This window comes from Ornithorhynchus anatinus, chromosome 8, assembly GCF_004115215.2.
Source record: "Ornithorhynchus anatinus isolate Pmale09 chromosome 8, mOrnAna1.pri.v4, whole genome shotgun sequence".
NCBI lineage: Eukaryota > Metazoa > Chordata > Mammalia > Monotremata > Ornithorhynchidae > Ornithorhynchus > Ornithorhynchus anatinus.
Window position 1 is genome coordinate 41761314 of NC_041735.1, and position 20868 is coordinate 41782181.

At 39.1% G+C, this 20868-nt stretch overlaps 1 protein-coding gene across 13 annotated transcripts in view; it reads right to left on the reverse strand.

Moving 5' to 3' along the window:
- Window positions 1-20868, reverse strand: part of TBC1D5 (TBC1 domain family member 5) — a 442854-nt gene that overhangs the window by 101866 nt on the left and 320120 nt on the right. For all 13 annotated transcript variants that reach the window (XM_029070199.2, XM_029070200.2, XM_029070204.2 and 10 more), the window contains 2 exons: window positions 17749-17891; window positions 8083-8189 (listed from right to left, as the gene is read on the reverse strand). In XM_029070199.2, coding sequence (XP_028926032.1) covers window positions 8083-8189; window positions 17749-17891 — 250 coding nt within the window. The remainder of the gene's footprint in view (window positions 1-8082; window positions 8190-17748; window positions 17892-20868) is intronic.

Genomic DNA, 20868 nt, shown 5'->3' on the forward strand with positions numbered 1-20868 from the left:
TTAATCTTTCTCCCCTGCTGGAGCCTGGGGATCAAAGTTATTTTCCTGGAGAATGTTATAAAACAAAGTTAATCAAGTGGCTTATGCGATGATATGTGAATATACCGATTTTTCCTAGGTAAAAACCGATCATTTGGAATTAGCAATCATTTAATTAAATCCATGAAAAAGCATCTCTCCATGGATTTTTAAAAAAATAATTTCACTAATGGCAAAATTGGCATTTTTTCATATGCTTAAAAGTTGAGAATAAGATCATATATTCCAGTCTTTGTTTGATAAATTCACCTCAAATTAATTACGACACAAAAAACCATTACAGAGCTACCGTTCTAAAGTGGTGCTTTTTTTTTTTGAGAAGCCACTTAAACTGAAAGTGATTAATTGAATTGTCAGTTTGAGTGTAACAAAAAACCATAATCATCTCATTTTAACATGTTTAGATGCAGTTCAACACTGTGATATTGTATCTAATGTAATTATACTTTTGGAAAGGGTCAGTACCTGTAGATGAATTTTTAAAGTTAAACTAATCAATTTAAATTGGTCACTGTTTTCCTTGCAAATCCAGACACATTTATTATTTTGACCCAAGTGATTGACTGTCATCCATTTTACGTATATTTTAAGAATTACACAGTCATGTTGATTCCTACCTATGATATTCTCAAAGGACAATTTGGTTTTCCCTGGGCTTATGAAGTAGACACTCAAGGACATAACTAGTAACTAATGGGCCTGGGGAGTTGGAGGGGATGGGAAGTCCAGAGTTAAGTAAATGGAAGGACCTGGGATCTAATCCCAGATCTACCACTTTTCTCTCCTGCAAGACTGTAAGCTCGCTATGGGCAGGGAACTTATCTGCTAATTCCGTTGTACTGTACTCTCCTAAGAACTTAATACAGTGCTCTGCACATAGATAATAAGTACTCAATAAATACCATTGATCCATTGTCTGCTGAATGACCTTGGCTAAGTCACTTAACTTCTTGGTCACTCAATTATTCATTCATTCATTCAATAGTATTTATTGAGCGCTTACTATGTGCAGAGCACTGTACTAAGCGCTTGGAATGTACAAATCGGTAACAGAGACAGCCCCTGCCCTTTGACGGGCTTACAGTCTAATGGGGGGGGGGGGGGGGGACTGACAGACAACCACAGATAACCAGACAATTACCACATCTGTGAAATGGGGATTAAGACTTTGAGCCCTATGTGGGACATGGAGTGTGTCCAACCTGATTAGCTTATTCTGCATGTACAACCCCAGTGCTCAGTAAATGCCTACCCCATAGCACTTAAACACCATTTAAAAACAAAAGTTGAGACTCAGCAAGATACAACTGGCTCCTCAGCAACTAGCATAAAGTCCCCCATAAATGATACTAGAATAATGCTGGAAATAGCAGCATCTTCAAAAGGGAATTCAACAGAATATATTGAATAACCACTCCACAGAACTAATTAATAACCTTTAATGGTATCATAACAATTTTGGCTGAATTCAAAATGTCTCTAATATGATTGTGATCTCAGAGCACTTTCCATTTTTTAAATGGTAAAAACTGGGGAAAATAGGAAAAATGGGAAACTGGGAAAAATGCACATGGTACATTAGCGGATATGGTGGACATTTCAAAATGGATTTAGCATGACATGACTGAATCACTCTCAAAAGATACTAATTTGCTTAAAATTCAAATTTTAAAAATTCAGAACTGCAATAATGAAAACCAATATTTTTTTACTATACTCCCAAGCACAAGATTTAATCTGAATTGACCAATTTTAAGACCATGGACCATTATATTTTATAGGATGTTTATGTCTACAGCAATGCTTCTATTAAATTAAACCATCTTATTTCTAACTTGCTTCCTCTGAACACAATAATAGTTACTGTTGAAAGGGTTGCTTGCAAACTCACTACTAAGAAACATTTTTTGAGGAATATTCTTGTCTCCCAAACAAAGGGTAGTTGTCAAATTCTTTTATGCAAAGGGTAGTTGTCAAGCTCTTAGTACATAATCTAAAATGGTAATGTTCTAGGTACTGTATTTCTTTTGTAATAAGTCATTGTGATAAGGTTAACACTTCACCACACAACATTATACAAATAAGAACACCCCAAGATGAAAATTACTTTGCTTATGTTGCTGTATTAGAATTTTATTTGCTAAAGGGTAAAAACAGATTTGCAAAATTCACTGTTAACTTAAAACAATAGTTTTAAACCTTTTATTCCTAGCCCTTACTGCCTTCAGGAAGGAACGAACATCTGGTTATTTAAGGAACACAATATGTTCACATTTTCTATGACTTTTGTTTCTAATTGGGTTTTAATTTTTTGTATTTGAACAACTCTAGTTAGAACTCCATTTTTTAATTACTTCATATTTTTCAGACTTTTCTCTTTCTATCCACCACTTTTTCACCCAATAAATCATACTTTGACAATCTGCTTAAGTGGTCTTGGTATAACCAAAAACAAGAAAAGTAGGCATTGGGGCTGGAATACAGACTGACTTGTTTTTAACAGTATTTTACTCATTGGGTACACTCACAACACTATTTCACATGCAACACATACCTATGTTTGCTGCATATTATTTTAAGGAGTTTTCACGAACTTCAATCTCCTTCGGCAGTTCAAAGCGATTGAGAATCCCATTTACCCAGAAGCTTCAAAAAGCATCTAACTGAAAGGCAGAAACTTGAGGGAAACAATAATCCGGATATGAAACTTCTCTGTTGCCCACAGTGCTGTCTGTTTGAAAAATTGATTCTTTCTTTAAGCCCTTTAGTTCTTAAAATCTTTCAGACCAAGAAAGCCTCATTATTTTACACGCAACCCTGAAACAAGCCTGTTAATTTCAGCCTTCCTTTAAATCACGTTTTTCTATCTTTAATGATGAATGGCAAGAGAGACATCAGAATTTCTAAAACAGTTTGGAACTAACTAAATGTAGGATTTTTGACAGTAAATTATCCATGGGCAGAGATAGCCTCTTCAACTTTACTTTCAAGTGCTCAATCAATAGTGTTCTCTGTAGCCAGTTGGTGTTCAATGAGTACTGATGAGTACTTTTCCTCCCAGAAAAGAGGATCCTTCCAGTTCCACAAGCCCTTAAACTTGGTGTCATCCTTGACTCATTCAACCCACATACTCAATCTTTCACTAAACCTTGCCGTTGAACCTTCACAGCATCACTAAAACCCACCCCTAGCTCTCCATCCAAATTAACACCATGTTAATCCAGCACTCATTTTATCCCACCTTGATTACTGTATCAGCCTCCTGGTTGACCTCCCTGCCTCCTGGACTCTTTCCACTCCAGTCCATAATTCACTCTGCTGCCCGCATCCTTTTTCTACAAAAAATGTTCCTCACTCCTCAAGGACTTCCTGTGTTGCCCATCCACCTTTGCATCAAACAGAAACTCCTTACCATCAGTTTTAAAACATTCAATCACTTTGCCCCCTCCTATCTTACCTCTCCGCTCTCCTATTACAACCTAGCCCAAAACTTTGCTCCTTTAATGCCAACCTACTCACTGAAACTCAATCTCATCTTTCTTGCCACCGACTTCTCGTCTACATATTGCCCCGTCCTGGAACACCCTCCCTCTTCATATCCCACAGACAATTACTCTCCTCACCTTCAGAGCCTTATTGAAGGCACATTTCCTCCAAGAGGCCTACCTAAAGCCCTCATCTGCTCTTCTCCCACTCCCTCTGCATTACCCTGACTTGCTCTCTTTATTCACTCTTCCCTCAGCCCTACAGCACTTATGTAAATATCTGTAATTTATTTATTTATATTAATGTCTGTCTCTCCCTCTAGACTGTGAACTCATTGTTGGGCAGGTAAATATGTCTTTCCAATTCTGTTATACTGCTATACTGTACTCTACCAAACATTTAGTAAAGTGATCTGCCCACAGTAAGCACTCATTATTCATTCAATAGTATTTATTGAGCGCTTACTATGTGCAGAGCACTGTACTAAGTGCTTGGAATGAACAAGTCGGCAACAGATAGAGACAGTCCCTGCCATTTGACGGGCTTACAGTCATTACGATTGATTACTTTATGTGGTTATTAGGGACACCAAATTCCAAACTCAGGCTATTCCTAGGAAAACTAAGTTCGTATGGAAATCTCATTATCATATATGAAAGCAGTTGCTACTTAAAACATTTCTTCAAATGTGCAAATTTTAGCCTGCTGGCTGCCAGGAAAATCTGGGAGAAACAATGAAAGGGAATGGGGAGTAGGCTACCTAGCAAGAGAAAGAAAGCTCAGATATTACATAAAAATGATGCAGAAACATGGAAGGTTTTGGCTTCAGCAATGACTCTGTCCCTCTATTGGGAGCTTGGGCTGAGGGACCATGGAATAAACAAATGAATGCTACAGAGATGCTGTATAAGGCTAGTTTTGATGCAACCTGCACATTTAATAATAATAATAATAATAATAATAATAATGGTACTTATTAAGCACTTACTTTATGCTAAACACTGTTTTAAGCGCTGGAATACATATGAGTTAATCAGATTGGACACAGTTTCTGTCCCACATGGGGCTCACACTCTTAATCCCCATTTTACAGATGAGTAAATGAGGTACAGAGAAATTAAATGACTTGACCAAGGTCACAAAGCAGACATGCGGAGGAGTCAGGATTAGAACCTAGGTCCCTCTGAATCCTAGACCCTTGTTCTATTCACTAAGCCAATCAGATTTATGTCGGTCTCCCCTTGCAGAATGTAAGCTCCTACATCCTCTAGGTATGTCCTTGCAATACATCGTATTGTACTTTCCCTTAAGCCTTAATACAGTACTCTGTGCACAGTAAATAACTTAATTAAATACGACATAAAAAGCATGACTGGACAAGTATATAGAGACAATGGGATATGTACAAAAATTTGAACTCTTTTGTTATCAGAGGAACTAAGTTACGCCTAGGTAGTTTAAATGGAATTTCTGTCCTGACCAAAATATGCTATTTACTTATTGCACTTTATTTGAATTAAAGTTGGTTATATTTTAACCAGAGTTCACAGATACTGGGAGAAATCCAGGTACCTGAAAGCTCTCTTTCCAGCTGACAATGGGATCCTAAAACTGGGCAAAGGCTCAGTGGATCACCAAATTGTAAATGGCTTTGGTCAAATTATAACTGTAGACTGTATGTTTCTTATGGGTAGGGATCACATCTACCAATTCTTTTCCCAAATGCTTTGCATAGGACTCTGTACATGGTACGTGTTCAATAAATACTATTGATTGATGACAGTTAGTTCTGAAGTTAATTATTGCTACTGTGTCTCACTTAACCTTTTTTCCCCCAAAGGTTATTTGGATCACTTTGGTACTCTCCTTCAAAGAAACCAAAAATATGAACGTGACTGGCTTTCAGTAAATATTATCTTGAAACCTTATGCAAAGGATTAATGTAATTTTTCTTAATTGGTGGTAGAGCTGTCCGGATTGGGCTGTAACTGCTGTATGTGCAATGGGCACTGTCCTTCAGAGTTTCCAAAGGAGCAGCTGTCTCCGGTTGTAGCAGAGTGGAGAGGGGCACTGCTGAGTTGCAGGGGATAAATCCCCACTCTGCAACATACAGACTAGCAACGCGAGGCGTGCACTGACCACTCCAGGCTAGTTTTAGAACTGGCTTGATGTTGGTTGTTGGGAACTGGAGATACGCAGGACAAGCTTGGGGCTAGTCAAAGGGAAAAAAGTACCTGCCTTCTCTCAACTCACAGAGGTTAAGTCAGTTGAGAGAAGAACAAACTCAGTATCCTATGGACTGTTTAGAATTTAAAATTACAATCTTTCTTGCGGTTTATACAAAAATACACGGACTAACTATAATTTCTGAAGAGTAAGCTATCGGTATAAATGTTTTGTTATGGCTGGCATTCAAAGAGCTCTAGAAGTTTGGGTTTCTCCATAAGTAGTTTTCCCGTGTCACCCCAAATCTGTTCTCATGAGGTTTCGACTCAAATGGTTAAAAGTCCTTTTCTTTGTAACCTTATCGGTCATTAGTGATGCCAGTATACACTTCAGGATGTCTCTCAGACCACAAAGTCCTTTGTGTTTATCTGAATACGACTGGGGTGGAACTCCCTCAAAGATATTTGAGTTGTTGATTCATTATTTTAATTTAAAGAATGCTTGAAGCGTATATTTTTCGAGTTATTGGCTTTCTTAATTTGTTTTATTTTCCTTGGTCATAGATTACGTGCAGTACTTCAGTGCTCACCATAAGTATACTGTTAAATCCACAATAACCTAAATGAGAATTAAGCTGCACGAATATTACTGATGGACACACTGCAGTGCTCTGCAACTAGGTGAGTGATTCATAGGGACCTCAACTCCATTATAGTATCGGGGGAAAAACTGCCAAGATAGATGGTTTTAGCTAACACACTCATTTCCTCACTGAATTAAACCTACAAATCACACATGTAGGATTCCTCGACTGGATGCCTTAACATAGATTCTCATCTCTATCACCCTATACTTTCCTTTTATAAATACTTTTAAAATATTTTTGCAAATGAGACACAGGAATATAAACTTTGGGCAGTTTGATTTCACGGTCTTCCACATAAAACTTACAAAAACAATCTACTTGTTTATGTATCAAAGGAATGATGGATTTTCTTTCTGATCTTCAAATATTTTTCTGCATATAAAATAAGTGATGCAAAAAACCAGATTTCTCAATAAATTGATATAGGCCCAAGGAGTCAAATTGTTTTAATTCATAAAAGAATAAATGAAAGGACATAATCAAATCCCAAAGGCAGCATCAGCCACCAATCAAAGTGCACAAATCTTTCAGATTCAAAAGTGAGTTGAACCACAAGGACAGGAGAGCTTCAAGAGGGCTTTGGCAGAGTAACCAACTGACAGACTGACTCAAAGACAAACCTAAAGCTGCCAGCCCAACTGTGTTGGGGTTGGGGGTGGGGAGGGGGAAGGTTTGGGAGGGAGGGTGTCTGCCAAGGACCCACAGGCCGAGATTATCATCGAATGGCTGGCATTCTGACACTCATTTGTGAAACATTCTTCCTCACACTTCATCCAATATTTTTGCTTGGCTCCCAAACTGCCAGGATTCACAGATTTTTTTTTTTAGATCATATTAGATCACTTATTTTTAAGAATATACCATTAATGGTAAAAAAGCACACTTTTTATATGAAGTTTAAAGAAGATAACTTCATGCACTGCTTTTCCTGGCTAAAACCTGTTTAAGAGTTTGATTATCAATAATAATAATAATAATAATAATGATAATGTTGGTATTTGTTAAATGCTTACTATGTGCAGAGCACTGTTCTAAGTGTTGGGGTAGATAAAGGGTAATCAGGTTGTCCCACGTGAGGCTCACAGTCTTAACCCCCATTTTACAGATGAGGGAACTGAGGCACAGATAAGTGACTTGCCCATAGTCACACAGCTGACAAGTGGCAAAGCTGGGATGGGATTTGAACCAGTGACCTCTGACTCCCAAGCCCGGGCTCGTTCCACTGAGCCACGCTGCTTCTCTAACTGTCTTTCTCTTTAGAGACACTACTAAACTTGCAGAGTAGGCAGAAAAGGGACCCATTAGTTGAATAAAGTCAATATATATTACTATATGCTCAACCAAATAAGTAGCAGTGGGGTTTCCAGAAATGGTTTATTAGCTTTCATATAGCCCTTGAGGCTCTATTTGGCACATGGCTTCCCATAAGATACACCAATTATGAAGTGTGGTGGTCCAGTTAGACTATTGCTAACTGTTTGAGTTACTAGCAATGCTCAAGGACAGAAAAACCCCTTTTGAGGCGTAGGAGATCTATTCTTCATCTTCTTGTGACACCTTTCAGTAGAATAAATGGTACAGAGTCTTTGGTCCAGGAGGCAACTGACAGCTTCTCTTTATGGTCTGTCACCTTTAGGCAAACTTTAGGAGGAAATGCGAAGGCCTTTGGAGTCCTCTAAGGCATACAGGGGAGAGTTTTTCCCAACAACAGCAACAATGTCTTTGCGCTCATTGGAAGGCCTTACCTTTGGGTCTCGAAGGAAGAGAGCCCGGAGGATGAGTGAGTGTACATCTCTAATAGGTGGGTAATGCATCAGCAGTCCCAAACAAGTTTGGTAGTTACTGGAGATCACTGAAAAATGTAAAAGGGAAATATTAAGATGAATTCCTCTCTAAAACATATTTGATCACTACATTATGAGCCTTGACTGCCCAAAGCCAGAGAAAAATTAAACAATTTCTTCAATGATTTGGATAAAAGTATGATCAAATGATAAGTACTTTTTCATGCAATATCTTACTTGGCAACTAACTTAATGCACTCTAGTCATATTAGATTGTAAAGATTGTCTAGTTATAGCTTTCTCTGGGTATGTATATATGTAGATATTTAAACTGAAATAAAGAAGTATATTCTTCACTATTTTATGTTGGGCTTTAATACTCATCTTTCTGATACTTAGAACATTTAGGAAAAAAAAACTTGCAGAAGTGGATGAACCAGCAAACAAACCTTTTTTTCCAAATGTATCTATATTTTTATGAAAGTTGAGTGACTATGAAGTACTTCGAGAAACTAAATGTAAGTAATAATTCAGCTTTTATGTCTAACCACAGTTCTTAGATTGTCATTTGCTTGTTTTCATATCAACCAAATTATGAGTGCAATTATTAAACACATCTTCTCAGGCAGGTCTATGCAAACTACTTCATTTCTTCTTGCCCCATCTAAATTCAGGCAATCCATCTGCCACTGCTGTCAAAGCAGTGCCTATTAATGATGATTGTTTTGTGTGCCATACAGACTGCCTCCAACAATCCTAATTATAAAGAAACTTTAATGGAAGAAGAACTTCAGTTGCTGCAACAAAATCCTTTTCATCAATCAGAACAGTTAGTTAAAAAACTCTTTGTGGAACTAAAAAATAACAGTGAACCAATAAAATAAACAAAAAGTAAAATAAACAATTGTTTTGTGACCATGGAGACTTTAGATTTAGTTTTTTTTCTTTTATGCAGGAACCATCAACTCCTGCAGTACCTTTATACTCTTCCCCCCCCGCCCCGCCCCCAAGAGGATTATGGGGAAAGGATGCAGGACTGGGCAAAATGAATAATTATAATCTGTGTAAGGAACCGCTTTATCATCTTCATTTCCGTTGCTGATCCGACAGCTTGTAATTTCATACATCTGCTTTCATTTGTAAAGCACTCACTTATCCTACTCATTCTTTATCTGTTCTGCCTCTTCTTTTTCTATTCCTTTTGTTTTTCTTGTTCATATTCAGATACCTTTTTTTTCTTCTGCAAATCACAAAGCTGGAATACACTACAATGATTTGTCACATTTTTTCTCAGCTTTCTATTTCAAGGTACCAAATATACCAACACATGCCAAAAATCAGAAAACCACTTTCTCAAACTGGAAAATAGTTATGGCAGTAAAACAACTTATTTTATTGATGAAAAACACCAGAGTAGCAAATTGGTTAAAAAAACAACAACACAACCCAAAACCAAAATCAGCAAAGTGAATAAATAATTGGTCAGTAAAGTTAATATCGGTCTTAGAAATTTAAAAAAAAATATTTATCTGCTATACCTTGCCCTTCTCCCCAAATATCATCTTAGTCCCATTTCCTGACTATTTGAGCCATACCAGAAAGTTCTGCAGTTTGTTGATGGGTTTTTTCATCTTTGTTATGCACAGAAGAGTCTAAGTATTTTAATTGGACCCTCATCATCTCCTACCAATCAATGGTAAGTATTAAGTGTTTATTGTGTGCAGAGCTTGAGACAGTACAATAAGAGTTGGTAGATGGTAGTTGCTGGCTGGACAACTGCAGCAGCCTCCTTACTAAGGCCACAACATATTTGAAAAAGGGACAGTGAGTTATCAGGGCCATAGAGAAGCTTCTGAAAAAGAGAGCTTTTGTTCTGGAAAGGCAGAGGCTGAGAGGGATTTAAATGAATATACTTGAGAAGAGCATTAGTAGGATGAACACAGAACAGCTCTATTAAAAAAAAAAATCAATGGTATTGACTGAACCCGGATCATCTTTGTACAGAAATGCTCTGGGCATGTCACTCCTCTCCTCAAAAACCTCCAGTGGTTGCCTATCAACCTTCGCATGAAACAAAAACTCCTCATCCTTGGCTCCAAAGCTATCACCTTGCCCCCTCCTACCTTACCTCCCTTCTCTCTTTCTCGAGCCCACCCCGTATACTCCACTCCTTGGCCGCTCATCTCCTCACGGTCCCCTGTTCGCACCTGTCCCACCGTCGACCCCTGGCCCACGTCCTACTGCTGCCTTGCTATGCCCTCTCTCCTCACATCTGCCAAACTCACCCTCCTCAAAGCCCTACTGAGAGCTCACCTCCTCCAGGAAGCCTTCCCAGACTGAGTAACCCCTTTCCCTCTGCTCCTCCTCCCCTCCACATTCCCCTCTCCTGCCCTCTGCTCTTCCCCCTTCCCCTCCACTCAGCACTGTGCATATTTGTATATATTATTTATTACTCTATTTACTTTGTAAATGATGTGCATATATCTATGATTTTATTTATCTTGATGATATCTATGCCAGACTACTTGTATTGTTCTGTTTTGCTGTGCTGTCTGTCTCCCCCATTTAGACTGTGAGCCCGTTACTGGGTAGGGACTGTCTCCCTCTGTTGCCGAATTGTACATTCTAAGCGCTTAGTAAAGTGCTCTGCACCTAGTACGCGTTCAATAAGTACTACTGAATGAATGAATGAGTGCTTAGTACAGTGCTCTGCACGCAGTAAACTGCTCAATAAATATTACTGACTGACTGACTCACTGAGTGCAGAACACTGTGCAAACATGTTGGAGAGTACAATATAACAGAATTGGTAGACATGTTCCCTGCCCACAAAGAACTTACATTCTAGAGCTCTGACTACTGCATCTGTCTCCTTGCTGACCTCCTGGCCTCCTGTCTCTTCCCACTCCAGTCCATGCTTTACTTTGCTGCTTGGATCATTTATCAACAAAAGCGTTCAGTCCATGTCTCCCCACTCTTCAAGAACCACCTACCATCCACCTCCAGATAAAACAGAAACTCCCTACCATTGGCTTTAAAGCAATCAGCCTGCCTCACCCTACCTCACCTCACTGGTTTCCCACTATAGCCCAGCCCTCACACTCTGCTCCTCTAGTGTCAGCTTACTCACTGTGCCCCATCTCGTCTACTTCAACGCCGACCCCTTTCCCACGTCTTCCACGTATCCTGACCATAATATACGGCAGAACACCACTCTCTCCACCTTCAAAGTATTATTAAGGTCACATCTCCCAGAGGCTTTTCCTGATTAAGCCCTCTCTTCCCCAGTTTGCTCTCCCTTCTGCGTTGACTATACACTCTTGGATCTGTAACCTTTGGACATTTGATATTCACCCCACCCAATTAAGTATATTAAATTATTTATATTAATATCTGTTTCACCCTCTAGACTATAAGCTCGTTATGGGTTAACTGTTGCATTGTACTCTTCCAAATGCTTAGTACAGTGCTTTGAACCTACTACACACTCAATAAATACCACTGATTAATTAGAGAAGCAGCGCGGCTCAGTGGAAAGAGCACGGGCTTTGGAGTCAGGGCTCATGAGTTCGAATCCCAGCTCTGCCACTTGTCGGCTGTGTGACTGTGGGCAAGTCACTTAACTTCTCGGTGCCTCAGTTCCCTCATCTGTAAAATGGGGATTAAGACTGTGAGCCCCACGTGGGACAACCTGATTCCCCTATGTCTACCCCAGCGCTTAGAACAGTGCTCGGCACATAGTAAGCGCTTAACAAATACCAACATTATTATTATTATTATTAGAGGGCAAAGAGAAATGAACATAAATTTTGGATATATACATAAGAGCTGTCAGGCTGAGGGTGGGGGGAAGATTGAATGCTTAAAACTTCCTGTGGGCAGGGAATATTTCTACCAACTTTGTCATATTGTATTCTCCCAAGTGCTTAGTACAGTTCTCTGCACACAGTAAGTGCTCAATAAATACCACTAATTGATTAAAGAGAACAAATTCAAATGTAAGGATGATGCAGGAGGGAGAGGGATATGGAAAATGAGGACTTAGTCAAGAAAGACCTTTTCACTACCCCACCACTCTATCATCCTTCGTGGCACCCTCCATTTCACTGACACTGCTCAGCTAGCTCGGGAATTGTATGCCATAAATAAAAAAAAAAACTGTGGTATTTGCTAAGCGCTTACTATGTGCAAAGCACTGTTCTCAGTGCTGGGTGATACAAGGGGATTAGGTTGTCCCACGTGGGGCTCACAGTTTTAATCCCCATTTGACAGATGAGGCAACTGAGGCACAGAGAAGTTAAGTGACTTGCCCAAGGTCACACAGCTGACTAGTGGCGGAGCCGGGATTAGAACCCATGACCTCTGACTCCCAAGCCCAGGCTCTTTCCACTGAGCCACGCTGCCATCTTCGGCATGCCAAACCTGTCGATGTCCATGACAAGCTAGGATGCTTCTGCCCTCAGGAAAGGCCATAATTTTGGCCTCGGCTATCTACCTCTCCTGACTTCAGGGCAGCATGGCCCCCTAACAGCAATGTCAGACCAGATTAAAGGAGCCTCTGACGGACAGCCAATTTTAATTCTTCAGGCTGGTCATCTCCTCTACTGGGGCAGATGTCACAATATCACCTCAGGTCCTGTACCACATTTCAGCTCCTTCTTGTATGAGTCCACATAGATTAAAGAATAAAAGTGCATTCCTGAAATAGTAAATTTGATTTCTTCCGAGATAATAAGCATACTGGGGTAAAAATTAAAGATTCTTCACTGATTAAAAATTCCTTGGTTATAATAGAGAAATGAAAGAAACCAAAAAGGGCAACCAAAATTTTTAGACCAAATAAACAGCCTTGTAAAAAGTTACACTGAAAAGATTAGACCACTTCAGTCTCGAAGAAAAAGGAAGAGGGGACTGACTGAATTTTACAAAATCATATGGGTGTGGATAAACCCAGAATTCTTGGTCACTATACATCACCCCAGGATAAGGGGGCACACAAAGTTTCAAGGTGGCAGATGCAAAACAAATAAAAGGAAACCTTTTCTGAGGACAATTAATAAGGTCACAGATTTCATTAGCAATGGAGAGTATCCATCGATTCAAAAAATACTGGATAATGTCATGGACCAGAAGGCCATTATGGGTTACCAGAGGAAAGTTAAAATTTGTTACTAGTTTATAAACAGCTCTGAAAATAGATGTAAGGGAGGAAAATTTTCAAACTGTTGCTCCAGGAATCTTTGATAGCAGACTTCTGTCTGCTAGAGAACTGCTAGAATATTGGCCTGGGTTTACCACTGGGCTGAGCCAATGAAGCATTTATTATGTTCTTATGACTTTTCTTCAAATCTGGGTTGGATTAGTGCAAGCAAAAGATGAAGGCAAGCGAATCCTCTTAAGGACATATATGAAGTAGAATAAATGTTGTCATTTTATATACATAGGCTTACCTATGTATAAACCTCATCTCACCGCCTCACCAAACCCCCTGGCTAGGAAGGAGATGAACAATTAAGTGTGAAAGCTTGCATTCTTTCTTCATCCTTCCACTTAGAACCAATGTAAGTACGGGTAAAATCTGTGGATTGTATAAGGCCCCTCTAGCAAAGTTACTAGTCTCTGGCTGCCAATAGCAGTGTCTTGATCCGTAATACTTCTCCTATGGGAATATGGTCAATAGGATGAGAAATCAGGGAAATGATTAGTGTAGCCCTAAACCTCTGATCCAGTCTATTCAGCTTCAGCTTTTGCTGAAAAAGAAAGGTAAAAGATGAAGTTTTCCCTCTGTGGGGAATTTCAGGTACTGTATCCAAGTGCATTGGGAAGGATGGTATTGACATGAACAGCATTTCCCTCTCCAACCCTGGCACATGTCCCCTTGTACCAGACTGTGTCTTATATTTTCATGTCTGCCTGAACACTACCAGCATCTTGCTCTTCCCAACTGTGCAGTTCCAGGGTATTTTTAAAAAGTAAAACAATCTAGGTGGCTATGCTATCCTATCTCCTCCTCTTCTCCAAACCATGTCTCTTAAATAAATATAAAACACAGAAAAGACTGTCAAATAACTGAGAAGGCAGAAGGATACATAGCTGTCCACATCGAGAGCTGATTTTCTGCTTGTTCCACTCTAGTTACAACACAGCTGAAAAGTGGGGATAAGAGAAAGGGGAAGGGTCAGGATGGAAGGGCAAGGAAAGATGTCAGGAGAAAAAGAATGGACAAACTGAATGAAAAAATGGATAAAGGGAGGAGGCAGGAGAGAAGAAGGGATACAGCAGAAAAGTGGAAGTAAAATGGAGCACAAGAAAGATACTGAAAGAAGAGAAACATTAAAGGTCAAGAAAATGGGACTGGAGATAGGGTGGGCATGTTTTTTGTTTTTTTAAAAATCAGACTTTTTAACAATTCTTCCTAGAGAGTGAAGCTGAGCTCAGGTGAGAATAGCTTCAACACTCCAAGACCCAAGGAAGGAGTGTGGTCTAGTTAGGGAAAAGAGCAGAGACCTGGGAGTCAGAGGAGCTGGGTTCTAATCCCAGCCCGTCACTTGCCTACTATGTGATCCTGTGCAAGTCACTTAACTTCTCTGGGCCTCAGTTTCCTCAACTTTTAAATGGGCATTCAATACCTGTTCTCCTTCTGCTAGGACTGTGAGCCCCATATGGGATAAGGACTGTGTTCGGCCAGGGCTCAGAACAGTGCTTAACACATAATAATAAATACCATTTAAAACAACACAAAAAAACACGTAGGACTTCTTTTTACTGTTATCTTGTCTGGTCAACTGATGTTTAGAACTGGATGTAGCACCTGGAGAAGGGGTTAGATGAATTGTTGGTCAGTGCCTACATATATTGTTGAGTCAGAAGAGGTGCACAGAGGCATATCTCTGTCCATCCTCCTTAATATTCTTTGGTAGCCAGTCCAAAAAGACTCTTTTTTATGGTATTTGGGTACTTGCTACGTGCCAGGCACTGTTTTAAGTGCTGGGCACTGACTCTTGCTAAGATCTTGCCAGCAACAGAAAGTTAAGGGGAGGCACAAACAAAAGGGAGAATTGTGGGGATGCTCGGTGGGTCAATATGAATGAGCGGGAGCCAGCAGCATCAAAGGGAGCCCTAAAGCCAAACAGGGCCTTTCTCCTGATCAGAAGGATTGAAGCACCCCTCCTTCTAGAAGGTGGAGGGTTCCCTTTCCAGGAAAGCAAAGACAAAGGGGAAACAGGTGAGGAATGACTAATAGTCAATGAAAGGGTGCAATGTGTTAAGGATGAAGGATTGTATAAAAATAACCTGTGGCAGGGACACAATGAGAGACCTCCCTCAAGGAAGGGCAACTCCGGGATTCTGCGTCCCACTGAAGAGACTAATCCTGGCTGTTTGTGGCCACGTCCACAGCCTTCTGGTTGTTCCTACCAGTGTGGGTCAGGGGAGTCCCTTGATACTGAGGAGACCAGTCAGTCAGAAAAGTAGCATGGCCTAGAGGAAACAGCACTGGCCGGGGAGTCAGAGGACCTGGATTCTAATCCACATGTCTGCTGTGTGACTTTGGGCAAGTAAGTTATATTCTCTATGCCTTGGTTACTTCAACTGCAAAATAGGAATTCAATCCTACTCTTCTTAGACCGTGAGTCCATGTGGGATATGGACTGTGTGATTAACTTGTATCTACCCCCGTGCTTAGGACAGTGCTTGACACACAGTAAGTGCTTAACAAGTACTATTATTATTATTATTATTGGAGACACACTGCTGGATATACTGGATTGTCAGGTTCTTGTAGGCAGGGCATGCATTTTTTACTTCTATTGTGCTCCCAAGTACAGTGCGCTGTTGTGGATGATCAAGATTAAGCCTGGCTCTGACTCATTTCTTACACTCTTTGTTAATCTAAGGATGGAGTGCGCAGAGCCAGGAACGAACTACATGAAAGGTAGACATGTGGGGAATGTTGGGGAGGGACTAGTGGCATATGGCTAATTGGACACTGATCTTGTGAAACACTAATGATTTGCACTGAAAACAATTTTTCTGGTGAAAAATAATTTTCAGGAAATTTACTTATTCCATGCATATAAGGCCGTATTAATAATTCTCATAACAATCCATTTTTTCTTAGTGTGTTGGATCTTTTCCTAGCATATCCTGTCCATGAATGCACCTGTAATGCAATTACTATAGAAAATAAATGTTTTTCTTCCCATTAGTGTCAGAATTTCTCTGCAAAATGATAAAACTTCTGTGAAAGTTTCTACCACCAATGGAAATTTGTATATCATTATTTTCAGGGATCAAAAGATACGTTTGTCTACTCATCAGTAGTGAATCAAAAAAGTTATGGGTAATCATAGGCTTAATTAGCGAATTACCTTAATTAGCAAAATCAGTAATGAACGATAGAAAGAAATGAGTTCGGACATCAAATCGACAAAGCAATAACTGTGAGCTCCTTGTTGGGCAGGGATTGTCTCTATCTGTTGCCGAATTGTACATTCCAAGTGCTTCTTACAGTGCTCTGCACACAGTATGCGCTCAATAAATATGATTGAATGAATGAATGAAGTGTGTACTATGTGCTAGGCACTGTAGTAAGCGCAGGGTCGGATACAAGTAAATCAGGTTGGAAATGGTCCCGGTCCCATGTGGGGTTCACAGTCTCAACCCCCAATTTACAGATGAGGTATCTGAGGCATAGAAAAGTGAAGTGACTTGCCCAAGGCCACAAGGCACACAAGTGGAACCGGGATTAGAACCCATGACCTTCTGACTCCCAGGCCCGGACTCTATCGACTACACCACGCTGCTAGAGCATATGAGGAATTATAATTTTTGCTTAAAACAAAATTTAAATTTTGTTTCTAAAGTCTATTTAGTACCCTGATTATTCATATTTGAAATCAGTAAAAATATATCAACTTGTGATTTTTTAACTACCAACATATTTTGCCTTGCTAGACATAGGCATGAAAGTTAAACCAAAGACAGCAAGTAAAAAGGTTCATTTAGTTTCTTCTAATATAGAAATATAAATCTGAATATTTTTCAGGTTAAGAATTACTAAAATTAGTCAGAATTTGTTACTGTTTCTCTGCCACTAAAGGCATCAAAAGTGCATTTTAGAAGACTGGAGCTAAGTTGGTAATGTTGCTTAGACTATTAAGCAAGTACATTTTTTGTCAAATTGTGATAAGAGGTAAGGAAATCATTAGTGCTCCTAACATAGATTTGTCATTGAATCAGGGCTGTAAAAATATTTCTTCTACTAGAGGAGAAATCACCAAATACTCCCTGTTTGTCAGAAGGTGGAGCTCTATACATATCTGAATTAGCCTCTTTTGTATATGCAATTGACAAATCTCTATAATGAGGGAATTGAACCAGAAGAAATATTCACTAGGAAATCATATCCAGTTCTGAAAAATATTTCTATTCTTTCCAATATATACTAGCCCCTCCGCCAACAAATGCACATATTACAACAGTAATGAAAATGACATTTAGTAGACTTCCAACATTCCAAAGAATTTCCTTACCACTCCACCATTTTCAGTCACATGAAAATCGGATCATACACGCTCAAAACTCATTTTGAAACTGAGGGCTTTTGTTAGCAAAGGTGATACTTACATGCATCTCGAATATACAGTAACATGGCTACGAAAACATAGTCGACTAAACCCAGTGTGATGCTGTCTGCAAATAAGGCATCCCAGATTATTAGAAGGTCCTGCAGAGGAAATTCTCTTCCAAATAGTAGCCTGACCCATCGCCTGAAAATATGAAAAAGAAAAAAAATTAGTACTTGGAACAATAAAAAGAGCTAGTATTTATTGTTCAAACTTTATCATTCTGCCTGACAAAAAATTTGAAAAATACAATACTTTGCACGCTATTTTACAAGAACACAAAACAGTTCAAGAACTAAGTATTATTTCTTCATCCTTTATTCTTCCCCTCTCCCCGTCCCATGGCACTTATGTATATATCTGTAATTAATTTATTTATAATAATGCCTGTCTCCCCATCTAGACTGTAAGCTTATAGTGAGCAGGGAATGTGTCTGTTATGTTGTTATATTGTACCCTCCCTAGTGCCTAGTACAGGGTTCCGCACACAGTGGTCCTCAATAAATATGTAAAATACTGGGTAAATATTTTGGGGGTGGATTTGTAGCGTAGTTCAAAAGCAGTGGTGCAAGAATTTTTGGATCAATTTAATGCTGGCTTTTGCCAAGTGCCTAATGCAATTCCTCGAGTCTGATTTCTGTTGTCCAGTCCACACACATTCTCAACCAACAGAAATTCCCCAAAATTCCAACAGCTAGGAAGTGCCTTGTGAATGCTTCCTATCGAAAACCCATATTCACCTATGTGAGAGAGGAGAAGGAAAAGGAGGAGCAGCAGAAAAAGAGAGACCATGGGTCTCGGCTTTGGAGTCAGAGTTCATGGGTTCGAATCCCGGCTCGGCCACTTGTCAGCTGTGTGACTTTGGGCAAGTCACTTAACTTATCTGTGCCTCAGTTACCTCATCTGTAAAATGGGGATTAAGACTGTGAGCCCCACGTGGGACAACCTGATTCCCCTGTGTCTACCCCAGCACTTAGAACAGTGCTCGGCACATAGTAAGCGCTTAACAAATACCAACATTATTATTATTATTATTATTAACCTATGAACAAGGCTGTAACATGTCTTGGGGGAAATTAAATTCTGGTTTTGTTCTGAAGCTTCCCAGGTCCCAACTTACACTAAGAGTTTAAAAAACCTCAGTGGTGCCTCAGATGAGCAGGTACAAAGCCCGAGCAATTTATGCCTTTGAGCCTGCCTGGGAAGCCTAAAATCACCAAGGCTTTTGGACCAACAGAGGGAATGACAGCACCTGGCAAGTGGCCAGTTATCAGCTGTGAACAACAAACACAAAATATTTTAGAGCATCAGTTTTATATAACAGAATATAATGTAATCAGTTTAAAAAAGTTTAAATCTGACCACATCCTCCTTCAAAATTCTACTAAAACCCACCTATTCTACGGATACCTTCCCAGAGACGGTGGCTAATGTCAGCACTAGGGACAACTGGATAAGGAGACGCTAATGACGTTACCCGACTGACACTGGGTATGCAGCAGAGCGTGATGACGCCACGAGTGTCTCACACAGTAAGCGCTCAATAAATACGATTGAATGAATGAGTGTCGTTTTACACAAATACTCAATTCTGTGAAACTCTCACTTGGTCCAGAGCCTTTACGTTGCCTGTCCAGGCATGTATGAACTCAGAGTCCACTTATGAGCCATGGAACTTGGAAGCAGGAACCACAGTGGAGGCATACCTATACATGTTCATATAGCCTTAGCTTACCTTGATACTGATGACAATGAGGCTGTATTGGTGTGTGACACTTGAATAATAACTCAACAGTCTTATACTTTAAGATTTTTGTTTTCCAAAAAATATATTAGAAAACCCAAAATAATTAAGATACTGCACTTTACAGTTTTTCTTAAATAAATTAATCCTAGATCAACCACTTCCCACTCTCTATGATTCAAAATCAAAATGCTATTATCTTAATTTCTGTGTAGTACTATAAGATATTCATAGGAGCTGAAGTCTACAAAGGCGGGACTATTACTTTCTTTAGTTTGTTCTAACCAGTGAAATTATTAATGACTTTCAGACCTCAAATGTCTCCCATTTTCTATAGGTAGCCAACATTACAAATCTGCTACCAGTATCTGTTCATCATCAATTTCCATACTGTCTGGTAATTTGCTAGAAAGGAAGCAACTTTGCACACGAAATCTATATATGTTTAAAGCAAGATCACTATTGTTATATCATCTTATGTAACTGTCCACAAATATGTTTTATATCCAGGTATTAAGAGCATCTGAGCAGGCTTTACACATTGCCATTAAAATATAATTTAAGATGTACAAAAAAAACCCCCTTTAAAATTTACTACTTAGGATTATTACTATATAACAGTCGAATTATGTTAAAGCGAAAGCCATTTTGTTTCTTTTCTCTTGCCTGTTCTCCTGGGGAAAATTAAAGCAAGCACCTCCAAAATGTACTGCATTCATAAGGGATGATGACTACCAGAAATCTTTTAAAATTGTAATACCACTTTCTATAACATGATGATTTCTGTTCCATTTGAATGGCATTCCACTCAATGGCATCCCATTCATGACCCCATATTTTTACCCACTATTATGAATTTCCTTTCTTATACTTAAACCTTTTCTCACCCTAAAAAGTCAAATATCAACAGGGAATAATTTTAAGTAATTACTTGTTAGTTTTTACATCCGAAAAGGAAAATTTACTTTAAAAAATAAAATTTCTATTGGAATTTATTTCTATAATTAACTAGCTTCTAAAGTTATTAAAAATGCTTAGTGAAAATTTAAGTTACACTTAATGATAGCATTAAACATTTTTCCTTAGATATGACTGACCCTACTAGTTTAATTATTGTTCTATACTCTTAATCTTGCTTTACATCTGTTACATCTGCAGAATGCACTGTTTGTGATAGCGCACATTTTGTCACTTGTGATAATACAATAATTCACATTTTACCAGACTTACCTAGTAATTAAAATCTACAGAAACAAAAATGACCATAAGACTTTTTAAAGCAACAATAAATGATCCAAGGGTACTACTATTCCTTGCTGGAAAGCATACAACTATCCTCTATTTAAGATTGCTGCATCATTAAGTTACAATTCCTAC